The sequence below is a fragment of the Vipera ursinii genome (genome assembly GCF_947247035.1).
Source record: "Vipera ursinii genome assembly, chromosome: 3".
NCBI lineage: Eukaryota > Metazoa > Chordata > Lepidosauria > Squamata > Viperidae > Vipera > Vipera ursinii.
In genome coordinates, this window is record NC_139516.1 from 1,977,561 (window position 1) to 1,996,118 (window position 18,558).

General features: G+C 51.1%; 2 protein-coding genes across 2 annotated transcripts in view; one reads left to right on the forward strand and one right to left on the reverse strand.

The window, feature by feature from the left end:
- DNMT3B (DNA methyltransferase 3 beta) overlaps positions 1-18,558 on the reverse strand; it is a gene marked incomplete at its 5' end in the record, with an annotated part of 480,157 nt that overhangs the window by 41,417 nt on the left and 420,182 nt on the right. The gene's annotated exons all lie outside the window — the stretch shown is intronic.
- The window catches only part of NOL4L (nucleolar protein 4 like), a 57,530-nt gene that overhangs the window by 21,639 nt on the left and 17,333 nt on the right, over positions 1-18,558 (forward strand). The window contains exon 2 of the mRNA XM_083360916.1: positions 11,569-11,713. Within this exon, the coding sequence (XP_083217042.1) occupies positions 11,569-11,713 (145 nt within the window). The remainder of the gene's footprint in view (positions 1-11,568; positions 11,714-18,558) is intronic.

The following is an 18,558-nucleotide window of genomic DNA, read 5'->3' on the forward strand; positions in this document are numbered from 1 at the left end:
CAGGCCGCCTCTGGATGCAACAAAGACACACACAGAGGCTTGCGGATGGCGTTTTCTGCAAGCCAACCCTGGTTTGGGTGAAGCCAGCTGGAAGGCAGAGAGGGGCCTGGCATCACGGGGTGCTTTCCCATTTCTGATTTCCTTCTCCCTCCTCCGAGCTCAGGCTTGGAATTTTTGGTCTCCAGGACACACACACACACAAAAAGAGGTTGAGACTCTGGAAAGAGAGCAGAGAAGAGCCACAAAGATGATCAGGGGACTGGAGGCTAAAACATACAAGGAACAGTTGCTGGAATTGGGAGGGGTGTCTACTTTAATGAAGAGAAGGATCAGGAGTGACATGATAGCAGTCTTCCAGTATCTCAGGGGCTGCCCCAAAGAAGAGGCAGTCAAGCTATTCTCCAGAGCCCCTGAAGGCAGGAGAAGAAGCAACGGATGGAAACTAGTCAAGGAGAGAAGCAACCTGGAACTCAGGAGAAACTTCCTGACAGGGAGGACTATTAACCAGTGGAAGTGCTTGCCTCCAGAAATTGTGGCTGCTCCATCTCTGGAGGCTTTTAAGAAGAGATTGGACAGCCATTTGCCTGAAATGGTATAGGGTTTCCTCCCTGAGCAGGGGGTTGGACTAGATGACCTCCAAGGTCCCTTCCAACCCTATTCTTTAGGTGTTTTGGTGGACTCAGAACCCAGAACGAAACGAATAAATGCGATGACAATTGGGACCACAATTTCCGTTGCTAAGTGAGGCAGACTGTTTACGAGTATCTTACAGTGTTATTTACTTTACAGTGTTAAGCATATCCTTGCAGTCGTTAAGCGAGCCACGTGTTAAGCGAATCTGGCTTCCCCGTTGACTTTGTTTGTCCGAACGTCACAAAAAGGCACCGCGTGACCCCGGGACACTGCAACCGTCACAAGTAGATGCCAGTTGCCAAGCGCCCGAATTTTGAGCCCAACTTCTGGGAGTTGAAGCCCACAAGCCATGGCGGCTGGGGCATTCTGGGAGTTGAAGTCCCCAAGTCGTAAAGTTGCCAAGGTCGGGACACCCCTGATCTAGTGTTCTCTTCGTTGGTGGGAGAGGGAGAATCCGCGGATCTGGGGAGAACAGGGAAAAATGGGTTCAAATTTCCCCTTGGACTCGACCCACTTCTCCGTGGCTATTAAATCAAGGCCACGAATGCATTCACACAACACTTGCCAACCAGGTTAGTTGCAAGCTGAGCAGCTGTTATTCGACCGAGGCAGTGTGGGGGTTTGAAACGTGGATGGCAGGCACTGTAGTTGGTTTGGCCTTGTGTGTTGCCCAAACTCAGCCTGTTTGGTGAGTTTGCGATTCAACCCATTGTGTAAACAGGAAAGTGGATTAATTCGGATTCAGGCTGGGCGGGCTGCCTGGAGCTAGCTACAAAGCTTTCCCAATAAAAAATAAGCAAAAACTCATATAATATCGATAGTTGCAGATTGCCAGCCTCGATAGGAGCTGAGCTAATTCCAGAATCGGAGGGCTGATACTGGCTGGGGGATTCTGGGAGTTGAAGCCCACCCATCTTCCAAGTTTTAAAGTTGAGAAAGACTGGTGAGCAAAGTTACTGTCGGCAGTCCTCCACTTACAACCGCAAGGGACGCAACATTTCCATGGCTAAGCAAGACAAGAGTTAAGTGAATTTTGCCCCTTTCTCTTGCCGCAGTTCTTAAGCGAAACCGGCTCCTCCCCCCCCCCCCGGTCAACTTTGCTTGCCAGAAGGTCGCTAAAGGGGATCACGTGACCTCGGGACCCTGCAACCGTCATACGTACGAGCCCGTTGCCAAGCGTCCGGATTTCGATCACGTGACCCCCGGGGGATGCCGCAGTGGTTAGGCGAAAACGGTCATCCTTTGCTTTTTTTTTCTCCGTGCCGTTGTAACTCAGAACGGTCGCTAAGAGAACAGGACTCCCTGTATATTGAAGCTTTCCTCCTAGGTCTGTGTAGTTTCGACGTTTGGGGCTGCTGTTGTTAACTGCAAATCCCCGTTTAGGGCGTCTGAACTTTAATTTTGCTCCACCCGAATGCCGAATTGAATACTTTGCATGGCCAAGTGTGATTGGGCACACCAGGAATTTGTGCCTCCGTGGCAGAAACTCTCAAGTGTACACGCAAAGCCACAAAGCCATAACCGTCATCGCCGTAAAATGATGCCAATGACGGGGGGAGGGGTGGGGCGGAGAAAATAATAAATAATAAATGCAGGTGGGGCTCGGCTTGCAAATCACAATTGAGTCCGTAATTTCTCTGCCTGAGAGGGCGTTGGGCCCCATTTTGCGACCTTTTTCCCCCAGAGTGGTTAAGAAAATCATTGCGGTTGTTAAGTCAGTCAGTTGCGAAGGGAATCTGGCTTCCCCCGTCGACTTTGCATGTCAGAACATGGCAAAAGGGGTCACGTGACACCACACACACACACACACACACACACACACACACAGAGGGGACACTGTGACCGTCATAAATAAGAGTCGGTTGCCAAGCGGCCAAATTTTGATCATATGACCCTGGGGATGCTGCAAGGGTCGTTAAGTGTGAAAAACGGTCCTAAGTCACTTTTTTTCCAGTGCCGTCGGAACGGTCGCTAAGTGAATGGTTGTAAGTCGGGGACTAGTTGCAACGATTACTGCTGTCGTGGTGAGGGTCCCCACCGGCGGCTTCTCTCTCCTGCTGGTGTGTCTGGAGCTTTGCGGTGGCCAGGTGGCATAACTCACCCGCCTGACCTTCTGTGGTGAACATTGGCAGAATTTAGAATACAAGAGAAGAGAAGATGGAATGGAATAGAATAGAATAGAATAATCAGAAGGTCGGCAGTTTGGCGGGTCGAATCCCGAGTGCCGCGTAACAGAGTGAGCGCCTGTTACTCGTCCCAGCTTCTGCCAACCTAGCAGTTCGGAAGCATGTAAAAAATGCAAGTAGAAAAATAGGGACCGCTACGGTGGGAAGGTAACGGCGTTCCGTGCGCCTTTGGCGCCTAGTCATGCCGGCCACAGGACCATGGAGACGTCCTCGGACAAGCGCTGGCTCTTCGGCTTTGAAACGGAGATGAGCACCGGCCCCTGGAGTTGGAAACGACTAGCACGCATGTGCGGAGGAACCTTTACCTTTTACCTTTACCTTAGAATAGATAATAATAGAATAGAATAGAACAGAACAGAACAGAACAGAACAGAACAGAACAGAACAGAACAGAACAGAATAGAATAGAATAGAATAGAATAGAATAGAATAGAATAGAATAACATCAGAATGGAATGGAATGGAATAGAGAGTTGGCAGGGACTTTGGAGGTCTTCTAGTCCAACCCCCTGCTCAGGAAGGAGACCCTATACCATTTCAGACAAGTGGTTCTCCAGTCTCTTCTCAAAAGCCTCCAGTGTTGAAGCACTCGCAACTTCTGAAGACAAGCTGTTCCACTGGTTGATTGTCCTCACTGTTAGGAAATTCCTCCTTAGTTCCAGGTTGCTTCTCTCCTTGAGTAGTTTCCATCCGTTGCTTCTTGTCCTGCCTTCGGGCGCTTTGGACAATAGCTTGACTCCCCCTTCTTTGGGGCAGCCCCCGAGATACTAGAAGGCTGCTATCACGTCACCCCTGGTCCTTCTCTTCATTAAACTAGACCTATCCAATTCCAGCAACTGTTCCTTGTATGTTTTAGCCTCCAGTCCCCTGATCGTCTTTGTTGAGTTAAGCCTAATTTTTAGAAAAGAGGGCCGGGCTGACGTCTCTCCCCCTCCCCCCTCCCCCCATCGCTCTGCTTTCCGGTGGCCTTGCCAGGTCTGTTCCTGGAGTGACCACAGCTGGAGAGAAGCCTTGCTTGGAGAACGGGTGTTTGGCAACACCCTCCTTTCAGCTGGATCCTTCTCCCACATTTCAGGGGCTCTGGGACCCGGTTTTAAACCTGGGGTCTTCAGAGTTTGTGGGGGGGGGCTCCATCCCTGGAGGTTTTCAAGAAGAGACTGGACAGCCATTTGTCCGGAATGTTATAAGGCAGGGGTGTCCAAACCAATTTAAGACTTGTGGACTTTCCCCAGCCAGCGTGGTGTAGGGTCTCCTGCTTGAGCAGGGGGTTGGACTAGAAGACCTCCAAGGACCCTCCAAGCTCTGTGATTCTGTTCCATTCCCCAAAGCCCCCGAAGGCAGGACAAGAAGCCACGGAGGGAAACTCACCAAGGAGAGAAGCAACCTGGAACTAAGGAGAAATTTCCTGACAGTGAGAACAATTAACCAGTGGAACTACCTGCCTCCAGAAGCGGTGAATGCTCCAACACTGGAGGTTTTTTTTAGAAGAGACTGGGCAGCCATTTGTCTGAAATGGTAGAGGGTTCCCTGCCTGAGCAGGGGGTTGGACTAGATGACCTCCGAGGTCCCTTCCAACTCTGTTATTCTGACAGTGAGGACGTGTTAAACAGTGGAACAGCTTCCCTCCAGAAGCTCTGGGCGCTCCATCACTGGAGGCTTTGAAAGAGAGTTTGAACAACCGTTTGTCTGAAATGGTATAGTGCACAGGTCTGCAACCTGCGGCTCCATAGCCGCATGCGGCTCTTTCAGCCGTCTCCTGCGGCTCCCAGTCCTCTGCCATGTGCAGTCCCCCCCCCCAAAAAAAGTGGGACTAAAAAAGTTCAACCAATCAATTCAAATATGCAGGGTAGGTGCCTATCTCGCCTTGGCTCCACTCTTCAGTCAAACCCTGTTCTGCGCATGTGCGCATGTACACACATAGCGCACACATTTTTTGCGGCTCCCAGTTTTTCCTTTCGTGAGGGAACCGGTTCTGAGTGGCTCTTTCACTCTTTCAGGTTGCTGACCCCTGGTATAGTGTCTCCTGCTCGAGCGGGGTGGGTGTGGGTGGGGGGGTTGGACTAGAAGGCCTCCGAGGTCCCTTCCGATCCTGTTACTCTTCCGTTCCGAGCTCTGTCCTCTGTCCTCGGGAGAAGGGCGGTATACAAATATAATAATAAATAATAATAATAATAATAATAATAATAATAATAATAATAATAATAATAATAATGAAGACGACCAGGGGGACTCCTGGTGTGGCTTCACGATACAGGCCCGGTGGCTAAGCGTCTGCAGGCTCCCGTGGCCCCCACTGACGAGTCTCGGGGACTTGTGCAGCCATCAAAATAAAATCCCGGAAATTCCCTGCAAGGCACAGCATCTCAGAGCGAGGGGGGGGAACCTGGGGTGGGGGAACGAGGCAGGATGAAGCCTGCGCTTCCTGCCTGGTGTGAGCAAATTTGTCTGCAGCCATCGCAGCAGGAAGAGGAAGAGGGATCTTGTTTGGGAGATGTTTGCTTGCCTGCCATAAATACTGGGGGGGGAGGAAGGAAGGAAGGCAGGTCCCTGGGGTAAGGAGGCCGAGATGGAGCTCCCGGCCCTCGGCCGATCCAGGTGGGACTTGCCGGGAAAGGAGGACAGGGAATCCATTGCGGTGCTCCCCCCATGTCTGGTCTTGCTCCGTTGGCTGGTGGAGAAGCTAAGAGCCCTTTTGGGGGCTGGGTGGGTGGGGGGCCCTGCACGTGCCAAGGCTTTGCTCGGCAAGGAAGGGGAAACTGAGGCAGGCACGGGGAGGGGGGCTTGGCCAGCTGGGAAAACCTCAGGAGAGATTCGAGCAGGGGTTCCCAACCAGGGGCGCTGTCCCCAAACTCGGCTTTTCAACATCGTAGCGCAGACGCGTAATTCGTTGCCGTTATTGCGAACTTTTGTCAAGGGGGTGCGAGGATATACCAGAAGCGTTTCAGGGGCGCGGGGCGTAGAAAAGGCGGGGTGGGGTGGGCCCCCCCCGCTGGGTTAGAGGAAGGAAAGAAAATCTCCAAGCCTGGGATAGAAAATGCCGTGTTTCTTGGCCCGGAGGTTCGGAACGACCCAGGGAAGGCCAGCCAGAGGAAGCCGCAAGCCCAGGAGTGGGCACATCTAGATTCCCGGGGAGGGGAGGGCTATGGGGAGCCGGCCCCTCCCCTCTGGAGGCCTAAAAAGAAAAAAAAATCCCCTTTGATTTGGAAGGGCCAGCCTTGACTTCCTCCGGCTCTCTTTTCTTTTTTCCAAAGAAGTTGAGAAAGCGGGCTCCTTTCGGGGAGATTCGTTTGGTTGCAACGGCCGGGTCTTTGCGGAGAGCTGCCGAAAGGTTCACCACGGCTGTGGGCATAGCAGCAGCCGTGCCCAGTCTCCCGGACAGCCTTCCCCGGAGGGTAGGAAAGGTGCCAGGTGGGCGTGCGCCGGGCAGAGGGGTTGAACGTCTAGCAGGGAAGGAGAATATTGGTGGCTGCAATGAGGGGTGCCTGATGCGCTCTTGAGGCTGGGTGGTTTCCTTGCAGACGTTGCAGGGCCCAGCTAGGGAACATCATCAGTGCTAGAAGGGAGAGGGGTTTGCAGAGAGGAGGAGGAGGAGGAGGAGGAGGAGGAGGAGGAGGAGGAGGAGGAGGAGGAGGAGGACTGTGGAGTCCTTGGTCCTGTCAGTGAGCTGGGTGGTTTTCTTGCTGACGTTTCATTACCAAACTAGGTAACATCATCAGTGCTAGAAGGGAGAGGGGTTTGCAGAGAGGAGGAGGAGGAGGAGGAGGAGGAGGAGGAGGAGGAGGAGGAGGAGGAGGAGGAGGAGGAGGAGGAGGACTGTGGCTTCCTTGCTGGTCTCTGAGCTTGTTTGTTTTCTTGCAAATGTTTCAGTACTGATGCTTTTGTTAGTTTGGGTCATGAAACGTCTGCAAAAAAAAACCACCAGGCTCAGAGACCACTGGGAACCCCACAGTTGCCATCCTCCTCCTCCTCCTCCTCCTCCTCCTCCTCCTCCTCCTCCTCCTCCTCCTCCTCCTCCTCCCCCTTCCCTCTACAAACTCCACACCTTTCTAACCCTGAGGATGTTCCCCAGAGACCTCTGCAAGCTCAGAGACCGCCAGGGACCCCTCTTTCTCCGAGGCCTGACTTCCAGAAGGCGAGGGGGGAAGCGCCCCAGCCTGATGGGAAGGGGGTCTCTTCCCCTGCTTCAGGACGAGGGGAAGGCCTTCTGCCCGCTGGGCCCAGCCGCTCAGAGGGCAGCCTGGGACCCTGTTGGGGAGGGGGTTTCCCTCTGTTTCTCCTTCCCTTTCCCATCTCCCGCTGCTGCCTGGCTTTGGCAGTCTCTCTCGTGGCTGACCTTTCCAGCTCTGGAGGCTCTCCAAGGCCCTTGCCTCCCTCCAGGCTCCGGCAAGGCCGGGAAAGGGTTGGGGAGGGGACGGGGGTGGGGTAGAGAGGGAGGAGGGTGGCATGTGAATGTCTCCTCGCCTGCCCGCCCGCCTGCCGGAGTGGGAAGCAGGAATGCAACCAATGCCATCGGAAGTGCGCCGGAGATGCCAGGCGAGGCTCTGCCCGACCTTTGAGAGGGCGTGCCGGTTCCCCTTCCAGCCAGCGAAAATCCACCGGGCGTCCAGGCTCGGCACCAGCCCGAGGCCGCCTGCTAGCCGTGGCCCTGAGCGAGGAGCCGAAGCCGAATCCAGCTCAGCAAGACCAGAGGGAGACAAGAGGGCTCTCTTTCCCCCCCCCCCACACACACACACACAGACACCCGGTGCGCATGCGGGCGATCTCCTTCCTACGGTTTGCCCTGTGGCAGCCCAGCTGGACTAAGCGCCCGGCCTCTTGGGCTGCTTTTAACCCCTACTCTGCTCCTCCGGCCACGGGTTCGAGGAGGCTTTCCACCCTCCGAAAGGAGGGCTTTGTTGTTTTCTAGCGCAAAGAAGGACAGGTGGGGGACAGGAGAGCGGCCTTGCAACATTTGAGGGGCTGCCACAAGGAAGAGGGGGTGGCCCGCGCTACTTTTTCTCCGAACCACCAGAAGGCAGGAGAAGAAGCAACGGATGGAAACTCGTCGAGGAGAGGAGCAACCTTGGACCTCCTAACGGCGAGAACAATTAACCAGTGGAACCACCTGCCTCCAGAAGCTGTGAATGCTCCAACACTGGAGGTTTTTAAGAGGAGACTGGACAGCCATTTGCCTGAAATGCTATAGGGTTTCCTCCCTGAGCAGGGGGTTGGACTAGATGACCTCCAAGGTCCCTTTCAGCTCTTGTTACTCTCTTAAGGGCAACCTCTGAGAACGTGGAAACCTGTTTGCAAGGATACAAGAGTGCCTTTGGGAGCATCAGACGCCGCCAGGTGCCAGGCTGTGGGCACAGGGCTGGGGGAGGCACGTGTTTTTATTGCTTTAATGTTTTTTTTTTCTCTTTTTAATTGTTTCGAAATGTTGGCCTTGTAAGTCGCCTGGCTTTACTTGGTTGAGTTGGGCGGCTGCGGAAGCCGAATAAATAAATGCAGGCAGCCTTCCGCTTACGACCACAACGGAGCCCCAAAATGTCCGTCGCAAAGCAAGACAGTTGCGAAGCGAGTTTTATTCTATTTTACGACATTACTTGCCGTTAGCTTTGCTGGTCAGAAGGTCGCGAAAGGGGATCCCGTGACCCCCGCCCCCCCCGGGGAACATGGCCACCGTCGTAAACACGAGTCGGTTGCCAAGCGACTGACTTTTGGTCACGTGACTGACCCCTGGGATGTTACCACGGTCATCAGTGCGAAAAACGGTCACAAGCTGCTTTTTCCACTGCCGTTGCAACTTTGACGGTTGCTAAACAAACCGCTGTTAAGTCAGGGACCACCTGTAAATAAATTCCTGGAATTGCCCAGACATTCCCACAACCCCCCCCCCACACACACACACTGCATGCTCCAACTCTGGAAGTTTTTAAGAAGGGACTGGACAGCCAGAAGTACTAGGTCGTCCTGCCTGAGCAGAGGGTTGGACTAAATGACCTCTAAGGTCCCTAACAATTCTGTTAGTCTGTTATTGAGTGGAATGGCTTCCCTCCAGAAGCTGTAGATGCTCCAACACCGGAAGCCTTTAAAAGAAGAGACCGGACGGCCATTGGTCTGAAATGGTATAGGGTTTCCTGCCTGAGCGGGGGGTTGGACTAGATGACCTCCAAGGTGCCTTCCAACTTTATTGTTGTTGTTGTTATATGCTGAAAGAGACCCGTTTCCGCGCCCACTTTGCCCCTTGGCGAGGCTGACCTGAATGTCACTCAGTGGGGGGGGGGCAGCAGATCCCAGCTCAGGGAAGTGAGGGGGTTTGTGGGAAAAGCCCTTAAGAGCAGCAGGATCTGCAGAAACCGATTCATTGGTGCACAAGCCGGGGCCGGTGGACTAGCGACAGCTTGATCGGGTTTCTGAAGAGGACTGGGTGGGATCAAATTCCCCCTGCCCTTAGCTGGGAAGCTGTCTCCAGCACGCTGTCCTCATATCGAAAGGATCGATCAGAAGAGAGCTGGAAGGGACCCTGGAGGTCTTCTAGTCCAGCCCCCGTCTCAAGCAGGAGAACCTATGTACCATCTCAGACAAGTCACTGTCCAGTCTCTTCTTAAAAACCTCCAGCGATGGAGCGCCCACGATTTCTGGAGGCAGGCTGTTCCGCTGGTCAATTGTCCTCCCTGTCAGGAAGTTTCTCCTTAGCTCCAGGTTGCTTCTCTCCTTGACCGGTTTCCAACCGTTGTTTCTCGTCCTTCCCTCTGGCGCTCTGGTAAACAACATGGCCCCCTCCTCTTCTTTGTGGCAGCCCCCCAGATAGTGGAACACTGCTCTCATGTCTCCCCTGGTATAAAGTTTCCTGCCTTCTGGTGCTTTGGAGAATAAGTTGACCCCCCCTCTTCTTCTTTGTGGCAGCCCCTCAAATATTGGTAGGCTGCTATCCTGTCACCCCTGGTCCTTCTTTACTGCGGACTAGACAAACCCAGTCCTCCTTCGTACGTGTCCGTCTCCAGGCCTTTCCATCGTCTTTATTAGCATCCTTTCTTCGTGGCGATAAACCGGCGCAACTACTATTGCAACCCAGCAACTCAGCTACGACTGCAACCTGTCGTCGGTGAAAATAATTTGTCGAGTCGCCCTGGGCTTGCGTTTTTAAATTTCCTTTCCTTTCGCCGCTTCTTCCCCGGCGCCTGGCCTTTCCGTGGTCAGCCGCGGCGCCGTGACGTGCGTGGCGCTTCTGCATCCCCCTGCGAGATGCTCGGTGGCGGCCGATCCGGCTGAGGACACACCAAAAGGGGCTCTGGCTGAACGGCCCTTGGTTGACCCTCGGTTGGCCGGCTGCTGGAGAGAGCCATTTTGCCCCGGGTGAAATTTGGGGAGGCCAAATTGGGCTGATTTGGAGCCCCTGGGGGTTTTATTTTTTATTATTTTATTTTATTTCTTTGCTTTTTTAGCAAGCTGAGTGACTAGCCTTGCTGGAAGGGATGAAGGTGCAAACAGCTCGGCTGCAAAGGCAGTTACAGCGCACCTTTTGTAGACAATTCTGTTCCTTTTTTTATTATTATTAACTGATCAGGTGCCAGCCCTTTTCTTTCTCTCTCTCTCTTTTCTCTCTCTCTCTCCTCTCTTCTCTCTTTTTTCTTTCTTTATCTCTTTCTCCCTCTTTCTTTCCCTATCTCTTTATCTTTTTTTTCTCTTTCTTTCGATAGTTCTGTTTCCCTCTCTATCTGTTCTCTCTTTCTCTCCTCTCTTTCTCTCTTTCTCCCTCTCATCTTTTTCTCTCTATTTGTCTAATTCCTTCCTTCTTCTTTCTTTCTTTCTTTCTTTCTTTCTTTCTTTCTTTCTTTCTTTCTTTCTCTCTCTCTCTCTCTCTCTCTTTCCTTTTCTATTTGTCTAATTCTCTGCTCTTTCTCTTTCTCTCCTCTCTTTTATCTTTTTCTCTCTATTTATCTAATTCCTTCCTTCCTCTTTCTTTCTTTCTTTCTTTCTTTCTCTCTCTCTCTCTCTCTCTCTCTCTCTCTCTCTCTCTCTCTCTCTCTCTCTCTCTCTCTCTCTTTCTTTCCTTTTCTATTTGTCTAATTCTCTGCTCTTTCTCTTTCTCTCCTCTCTCTTTCTTATCTTTCCTCTTTCTTTATCCTTTTTTTTTCTCTCTCTCTCTCTCTCTTTCTCCTCTCTCTTTCCCTCCTCGCTCTGATTTCTCTGCTGTTCTGTTTTTTAATCTGATTATTGATATTTGGCGGCCCGGCCAGGCCTAAAGCAGCCATCTTCCCGGCTCGGCTCGTATATCTTTACGGCTCCCGGGAGCAGAGAATCTCTCCCACGCTTTGGGTGTCTGCCCCCGGCAAATGGATGCCGTGGAAGAGCGGAGGAGCCGAGGCTTACCTGCCTCCGAGGAGGCGGGCTCTCAGGTGACACCTCCTGCGGTGGCAGGTTGCTCACCTGCCTCCTGGGATCATGCAGAGGGCAAACGGGATAAAAGAGCACGGCTTGAACTCTTGCAGGTGTCGGGCGGAGGAGCCGAGGCTGGATTGGGTGTGTGTGTGTCTGTGCCCACCCTCCCCTTCTCTTCTTCTGGCCCCTTAGCCCAGCTAGCCAGCTGGCCAGGATGCCCGGATGGAGAGGCGTGGCAGGGAGCAATAACAATCTCAGTTTTCCCTTAATTACGGTTCTTCTGTTCTCTGCGTGTTTCCCTTCTCTCTTGGCGGGTCTCCATCCTCCCCACCAACCCCCTCCCCATCTTTGCTTCCATTTAACCCTTCCTCCTCTCCCCCTCCAGGATGAGACCTCGGTGAGCAGCAGCGAGGAGTTTGACATGACTGATTCCACATGGATGTCAGCTGATCAGCAGCTCCAGGCCAGCCTCAGCCCCCCTCAAGAGGGAACCATGCGCAGCCCCCAAAATATCCACAGCCAGGAGGATGGTGAGTAAAGGGACGGACAGACACACACACACACACACACACACACACACCTGGGCTGGCCAGGTTGGGGGGGGTTGTCACGTGCAGTCGTCGCCATACAGCTAGTCCCCAACTTGCTAAGCTTGTAAGCCGCCCTGAGTCTTCGGAGAAGGGCGGAATATAAATGGAATTTAAAAAACTGTTCATTTAGCGACCACTCAAAGTTAAGACATCACTTGGGGGGGGGGAAAGCGGCCAACAACCTCACAGTTATGACCGTCACAGCAACCCGACATAATCAAAATTCGGGCGCTTGGGAACCGATCCCCATTTTGAGACCTTTCCAGCTGGGGAAGGTCAGAGTGTGTGTGTGTGTGTGTGTGTGTGTGTGTGTGTGTGTGTGTGTGTGTGTAAGCTGTATTCGCTTAACGACGGCACGTTTCGATTAACGACTGCAGGGTGTCACTTAAAACAGGGCAAGAAAGGGGTCGTAAAATTGAGCGCGACTGACTTCACAGCTGCCTGGCTTAGCAGTGGACATTGCTTGTGCGTCGTATGTTCGAGGACTGCCTGGAGGTTGTCCTGCATAAGCAGATCAAAAGCGATCCTGCAGTTAAAAAAAAAAAACCCGCTACGTGAGCTTTAAAACCTTGATTTCTTCGTGCAAAGAGGGGAATTGGAGATTCTGGGGCCGTGAGAGGAGGATAGACCCACATACACACATACACACTGGTGTGGCATCTGCTGGTTTTCCTTCTGATGAAAAATGGCAACACTTCTGTCGCTAAGTGAGGCAGTTGTTCAGTGAATTTTTAACCAAAAGTGAATTTTTGCCTGCCTCGCTTGCTAAGTGAATCACTGCGCTTGTTAAATTAGCAGCAAGGTTGTTAAGCGAATCCTGCCTAACCCTAACCCTTGACTTCGCTTATGAGAAGGTTGCAAAAAGGGGAGGGGGCGAAATCGCGTGACCCCGGGATGCTGCAACCGTCGTAAATGTGAGTTAGTGGCCAAGCGCCCGAATTTTGCTTTGCCAAGGAAAATTCAAGAGCCAAACTGATGAAAACGACACAGACGTGCACTTTTGTCTAATCAAGGGCATCTTTCTGAAATACAGGACTGTCCTTTATCATAAAAAGGGCATTTTAAGTCACGGGATGCAGCTGAAGCCGGACACGGTCACTTCAGGCTGCCAGCAGAGAAGGGGAACCTCCAAGCAGAAAATCAGCAGATCAGGGAATTAATAATTAATCAAAATAATAATAATAATAACAGCAACAGCAACAACATAATACAACAATAACAGAGTTGAAAGGGACCATGGAGGTCATCTAGTCCAACCTCCCCCCCCAGGCATGAGACCGTACCATCCCAGAGAATTGCCTGTCCAGTATTTTCTTAAAAACCTCCAGTGTTGGAGCATTTACAACTTCTGGAGGCGGGTGGTTCCACTGGCTAATTGTTCTCACGAACAGGAAAGAGTCTAATTCACTCTGTTTTTGGATATATATTGAGAGTTTTTTTTTCTGGCAGACAATCCTTAGAAATAATTCCAGCACGTTATTTTCAAAAAAGGACTCAGTGAAAGAACAGCAACAAATATGCTTTGTTTTTTTAATGACTCAATGCCCCCTTTCTCAATCTCGGCCACTGTAAGATGGATGGACTTCAATTCCCAGAATTCTGGGAGTTGGGAGTCCCTCCATTCTTAAAGTGGCCAGGTTTTAAAAAAAATATTCAGATTTTTGACAACTGGATTCACACAACATCCGGGAATAGGGTGAGATTGGATTTTGGTTTTCAGGGCAATTTAGGCCAACCAGGTGTGGTTGTCCGAATGAATCCTGGCTGGGGAATTCTGGGAGTTGAAGTCCACCTATGTTAAAGTGGCCAGGTTTGAGAAAAATTGTTCTGACTCTTCTAGAGTTTTTATAGCTGGGTTCACACAACAAGAATGAGCCTGGATTTTTGGTATTTGAGGCACTTTTGGCAAACCAGGTGTGGTTGTGCTAACCAAGCCTGGCTGGGGAATTCTGGGAGTTGAAGTCCAGGCCTCCTAAAACTGCTGAGGTTGAGAAACATTTATTTAATGTACAACGACTGATTCCAGAGATTGCAGATAATGATTGTTTACAGGGAGAGAACTGGCTTAGTCTATGGGGCAAAACCAGGAGGAGTCTGCAAACCTTTCCCCCCCCAAATTTTACTAAAAGGGGAAACTTTTGCGTGTTGGAAAAGCAGCTACCAGATTCCTTCTGAAACTATGGTTCAATAAACTAGGGATTGGCTTAAGTGTAATTTTCTCCACCTGTAGCCTTCTGAAACGAGGTATATAGTCACCTTGACCGGTGAGATGGCCAGCAAATAATTTTGATAAATAAATTAGTTATTGGCGTGAGATGGGCAGCAAATCAATTTGAGAAGAAAGAGAATAATAAGAAATGGAGGAAGTTCCAATAATAATCATAGGCGCCTTCGGTGCAATCCCAAAACAACTGGAACGTCATTGACAAAATTCTCCACTGGTCAATTGCAAAAGGCAGCTTTACTCGGAACAGCTGACATTCTGGGACGATACCTGTAACATCGTCACACATTGATATTTGCCTATCCCAGACCTTTGGGAAGGAGTCAAGAGGTGGACAAAAGTGCAAATCCAGTTTCAACATCTGGCCGACTGTGGGGAGCCATAACAATACCTTTAAGATCATCAAACAACATCTGCCCATTCCAGGTTCTTGGAAAGGACTCAATAGGTGGATAAAAGTGCCAAGTCCAGCCAGAACATCTGACTGACTGTGCCACCAACTATAAGAATAACAACAAAAGTAGTTCTAATAATGAGAGGCGCCCTGCCTTGGCTACAATCCCCAAACATCTGGAGCACCACTTGAACACCATCGGCATTGACAAATTCACCACCGGTCAGTTGCAAAAGGCAGCTTGACTGAGAACAGCTGGCATCCTGCAGTGATATCTGGAACACCAACAAAAATCAAAATCTCCCGGTACCATTTCCTTGAGAAGGTCTCTCCGTAGGTAGATAAAAATGTCAAATCCAGCCCGAACATCTGGCCGACTGTGCAACCAACCATGATACTAATGCTATCGGCATTGACGAATTCGCCATCAATCAGTTCCAGTATTTGAGGGGCTGCCCCAAAGAAGAGGGAGTCAAGCTCATTCTCCAAAGCCCCTGAAGGCAGGACAAGAAGCAACGGATGGAAACTCATCAAGGAGAGAAGCAACCTAGAACTAAGGAGGAATTTTCTGACAGTTAGAACAATTAACCAGTGGAACAACCTGCCTCCAGAAGCTGTGAATGCTCCAACACTGGAAGTTTTCAAGAAGAGACTGGACAGTCACTTATCTGAGATGGTATAGGTTCTGCTCAAGGTGGAAACTCTATGCCATTCCTCTATGGCCATTCCAGACAAATGGCTGTCCAGTCTCTTCTTAAAAACTTCCAGTGTTGGAGCACCCACAACATCTGGAGGCAGGTTGTTCCACTGGTTAATTGTTCTAACTGTCAGGAAGTTTCTCCTTAGTTCTAGGTTGCTTCTCTCCTTGACTAGTTTCCATCCGTGGCTTCTTGTCCTGCCTTCGGGCGCTTTGGAGAATAGCTTGACTCCCTCTTCTTTGGGGCAGCCCCTGAGATACTGGAACACTGGATGTGGGTTTCTCCTGCTGACAGAGGTCAACATCTGTTGGCTTGAGGGCTGTTTTTTTTTAAATTCCATTTATATCCCGCCCTTCTCCGAAGACTCAGGGCGGCTTACAAGCTTAGCAGTAGCCTGTTGAGAAGCAGTAGGGATCCACCTCTGTTTCAAGTGTGAAACACAGGCAAAAAATGGGACCGGGGGCGGGGGGGGCACCCACCATGCAGCCTGCTAGCATCATAACAGGCTTCTCTTTTGACCTTGGATGGTGCCTCTCAGCTATTTTTCCAAGGAAAAGGCAAGCACAGAGGGAGGGGGTGTGTGTCCTGCTTTGTGACAAGGGGGGGTGGGCGTTGAAAATGACACCATGCCATTTGCTGCAACAATTTCTGGGAGGCCTGTCAGAGCTCAGATTTAGCCCAGATGTAGAGAAAGGGCCGAGGGCAGGGGTCAAGCCTTCGCGCCACCTGCTACCTGAGTGCAGAGCGAGAGACAACAGAAACACACACACACACACACACACACACAAACGCACCAGCTTTTCTAAGAAGAAGCAAAACCTCAAAAGAAGGGCTGTGCCCAACAGGTTCTGTGGTCGACGTGGTCTCCTCCCAACCTGTGGCGAATTGCTAAAAAGCTTTATCGAATGCGCATCTCGGCCCCGAAGAAGTAATATAAACTCTTTTAAGTTTCCTGCCCGAAATTCTGGTTGTGCTAGCTCAGGGGTCGGCAACCTCGGCTCTTTTATGACTCGTGGACTTCAACTCCCAGAATTCCTGAGCAGCTGGCTCAGGAATTCTGGGAGTTGAAGTCCACGAGTCATAAAAGAGCCGAGGTTGCCTACCCCTGTGCTAGCTAGAGCAAAAGCCCACCCCCTCACCCCGTTTCCCCCCCCCCCATCCCCAGACACACAACCAGGTCGCACAAGCAAGTGCCACGTCTTAAGGCTGCTGGGAACAGGCCACGTGCAACACCCGTCATGTCCTTCTAGGAACTGGGCAGGGAAAAACAAGGCCCACGCAGAACACGAGCCCGGTCAGCGGCCCTCACTTTGTCTCCACAGTTGCAGTGGGGAGGGGCGAGAGGAGGGGACAGCCGTGCAAGGGAGGGGTTGTGTGAACCTTGCACAACTGCTTCTTAGAGCGGAGCAAGGGGGGGGGGAGTCACAGTTCATCTCCAGGCCGTTTCTTTTTCCTTGTATTTATTTATTTAATTTATTTATTGGGGAGGGGGTGCGGCTTGAACCCTTCTTTGTCCCCAGAGGCCCCTGCTGAGTGGCAGCTGCAGGACCCAGAGGAGTCGGGCAGCCAGAGAAGAAAACCCCTCTGTAGTGCAAGGAAAAAAGGGCAATTGTTTGCAAAGCACGCTCACCCGTCCCTCCACCCAGCCGGGCCCGAAGGAGGAAGGCACTGGGTGCTTCCTGGTTTTTTTTTCCCCCAGGGGACCCAGGCCTGGGTGAGTTGCCCTTTGGCTCCGGGTGCAAGGAGATCGGTTAAGGGCCAGGGCCTAAAGTGAAGTAGTGGACAAGGCCTGGAAGTAAGCAGGATACGGTTTCTCAACCTGGTCCACTTTAAGATGGGTGGACTTCAAGTCCCAGAATTCCCCACTCGGATCCATGTTTCTCAAGCTCAGCCACTTGAAGCATGCTGGCTGGGGAATTCTGGGAGTTGAGGTCCACCCGTCTTAAAGTGGCTCCTTTTAAAGAAGCATTGCTCTAAGCCCAGGGGTCTTCAAACTTGGCCCTTTTAGGACTCGTGGACTTCAACTCCCAGAATTCCTCGAACCAGGCTGCGGAATTCTGGGAGTTGAAGTCCACGAGTCCTAAAAGGGCCACGTTTGAAGACACCCCCCCCCCCTGTTCTAACCCTTGCGGAGCTTTGCTAGCTGGGTTCACACAACACTCTGGACTGGAATGAGACTGGGTTGTTGATCTTCAGGCCACTTTAGGCAAATCAGGTGTGGTTGTGTGAACGAAGCCTAGCTGGGGAACTCTGGGAGTTGAAGTCCGCCCCTCTTAAAGTGGCTCCAGTTGAGAAGCATTGCTCTGACCCTTCCAGAGTTTCGCTAGCTGGGTTCACACAACACCTTAGACTAGAATGTGATTGCATTGTTGGTATTTGCCACTTGAGGCAAAGCAGGTGTGGTGGTTGTGCTAATTTTGCCATCCTCTTAACCAGGGGTCTTCCAATGGCCCTTTGATGACTTGTGGACTTCAACTCCCAGAATTCCTCAGCCAGGCACAAGTCATAAAAGGGCCAACTTTGAAGACCCCCCTGGTATAGATAGTCCTCATGACCTCAATTGAGCCCAAAATTTCTGTTGTTAAGCGAGACATTTGCTAAGTGAGTTTTGCCCCGTTTTACGACCTTTCTTGCCACCGTCGTTAAGTGAATCATTGCAGTTGTTAAATTTAGTAACCTGGTTGTTATGTGAATCTGGTTTCCCCTTTGACTTTGCCTGTCAGAAAGGTGTAAAAAGTGATCACCTGACCGCAGGACACTGCGACTGTCACAAATACTAGTCAGTTGCCAAGTGTCTGAATTTTTATCACATGACCACAGGGGACACTGCAAAAGTTGTAACTCTGAAAAACGGTCATAGGTCACTTTCCCCAGTGCTGTGGTTAACTGTGAAAGGTCACTTCTGCCCAGCGTTGGATAGCTGAAGCAATTTCTTTCTTTCTTTCTTTCTTTCTTTCTTTCTTTCTTTCTTTCTTTCTTTCTTTCTTTCTTTCTTTCTTTCTTTCTTTCTTTCTTTCTTTCTTTCTTTCTTTCTTTCTTTCTTGCTTGCTTGCTTGCTTGCTTGCTTGCTTGCTTGCTTGCTTGCTTGCTTGGTATCCTGCCTTTATTATTTTTACAAGTAACTCCAGTCAACAAACATAGTTAATATTCCCTCCTCCTATTTTCCCCACAACAACACCCCTGTGGGGTGGGGTGGGCTAAGAGAGAGGGAGTGGTCCAAAGTACCCAGCTGGCTTTTGTGCCTAAGGCGGGACTAGAACTCACCGTCTCCTGGTGATTGGCCCAAAGTCACCCAATTGGCTTTTATGCCTAAGGCGGGACTAGAACTCTCTGTCTTCTGGTGATTGGCTCAAACTGAACCAACTGCCTTTCATGCCTAAGGCGGCACTAGAACTCACCGTCTCCTGGTGATTGGCCCAAAGTCACCCAGCTGGTTTTTGTGGCTAAGGTAGGACGAGAATTCACCGTC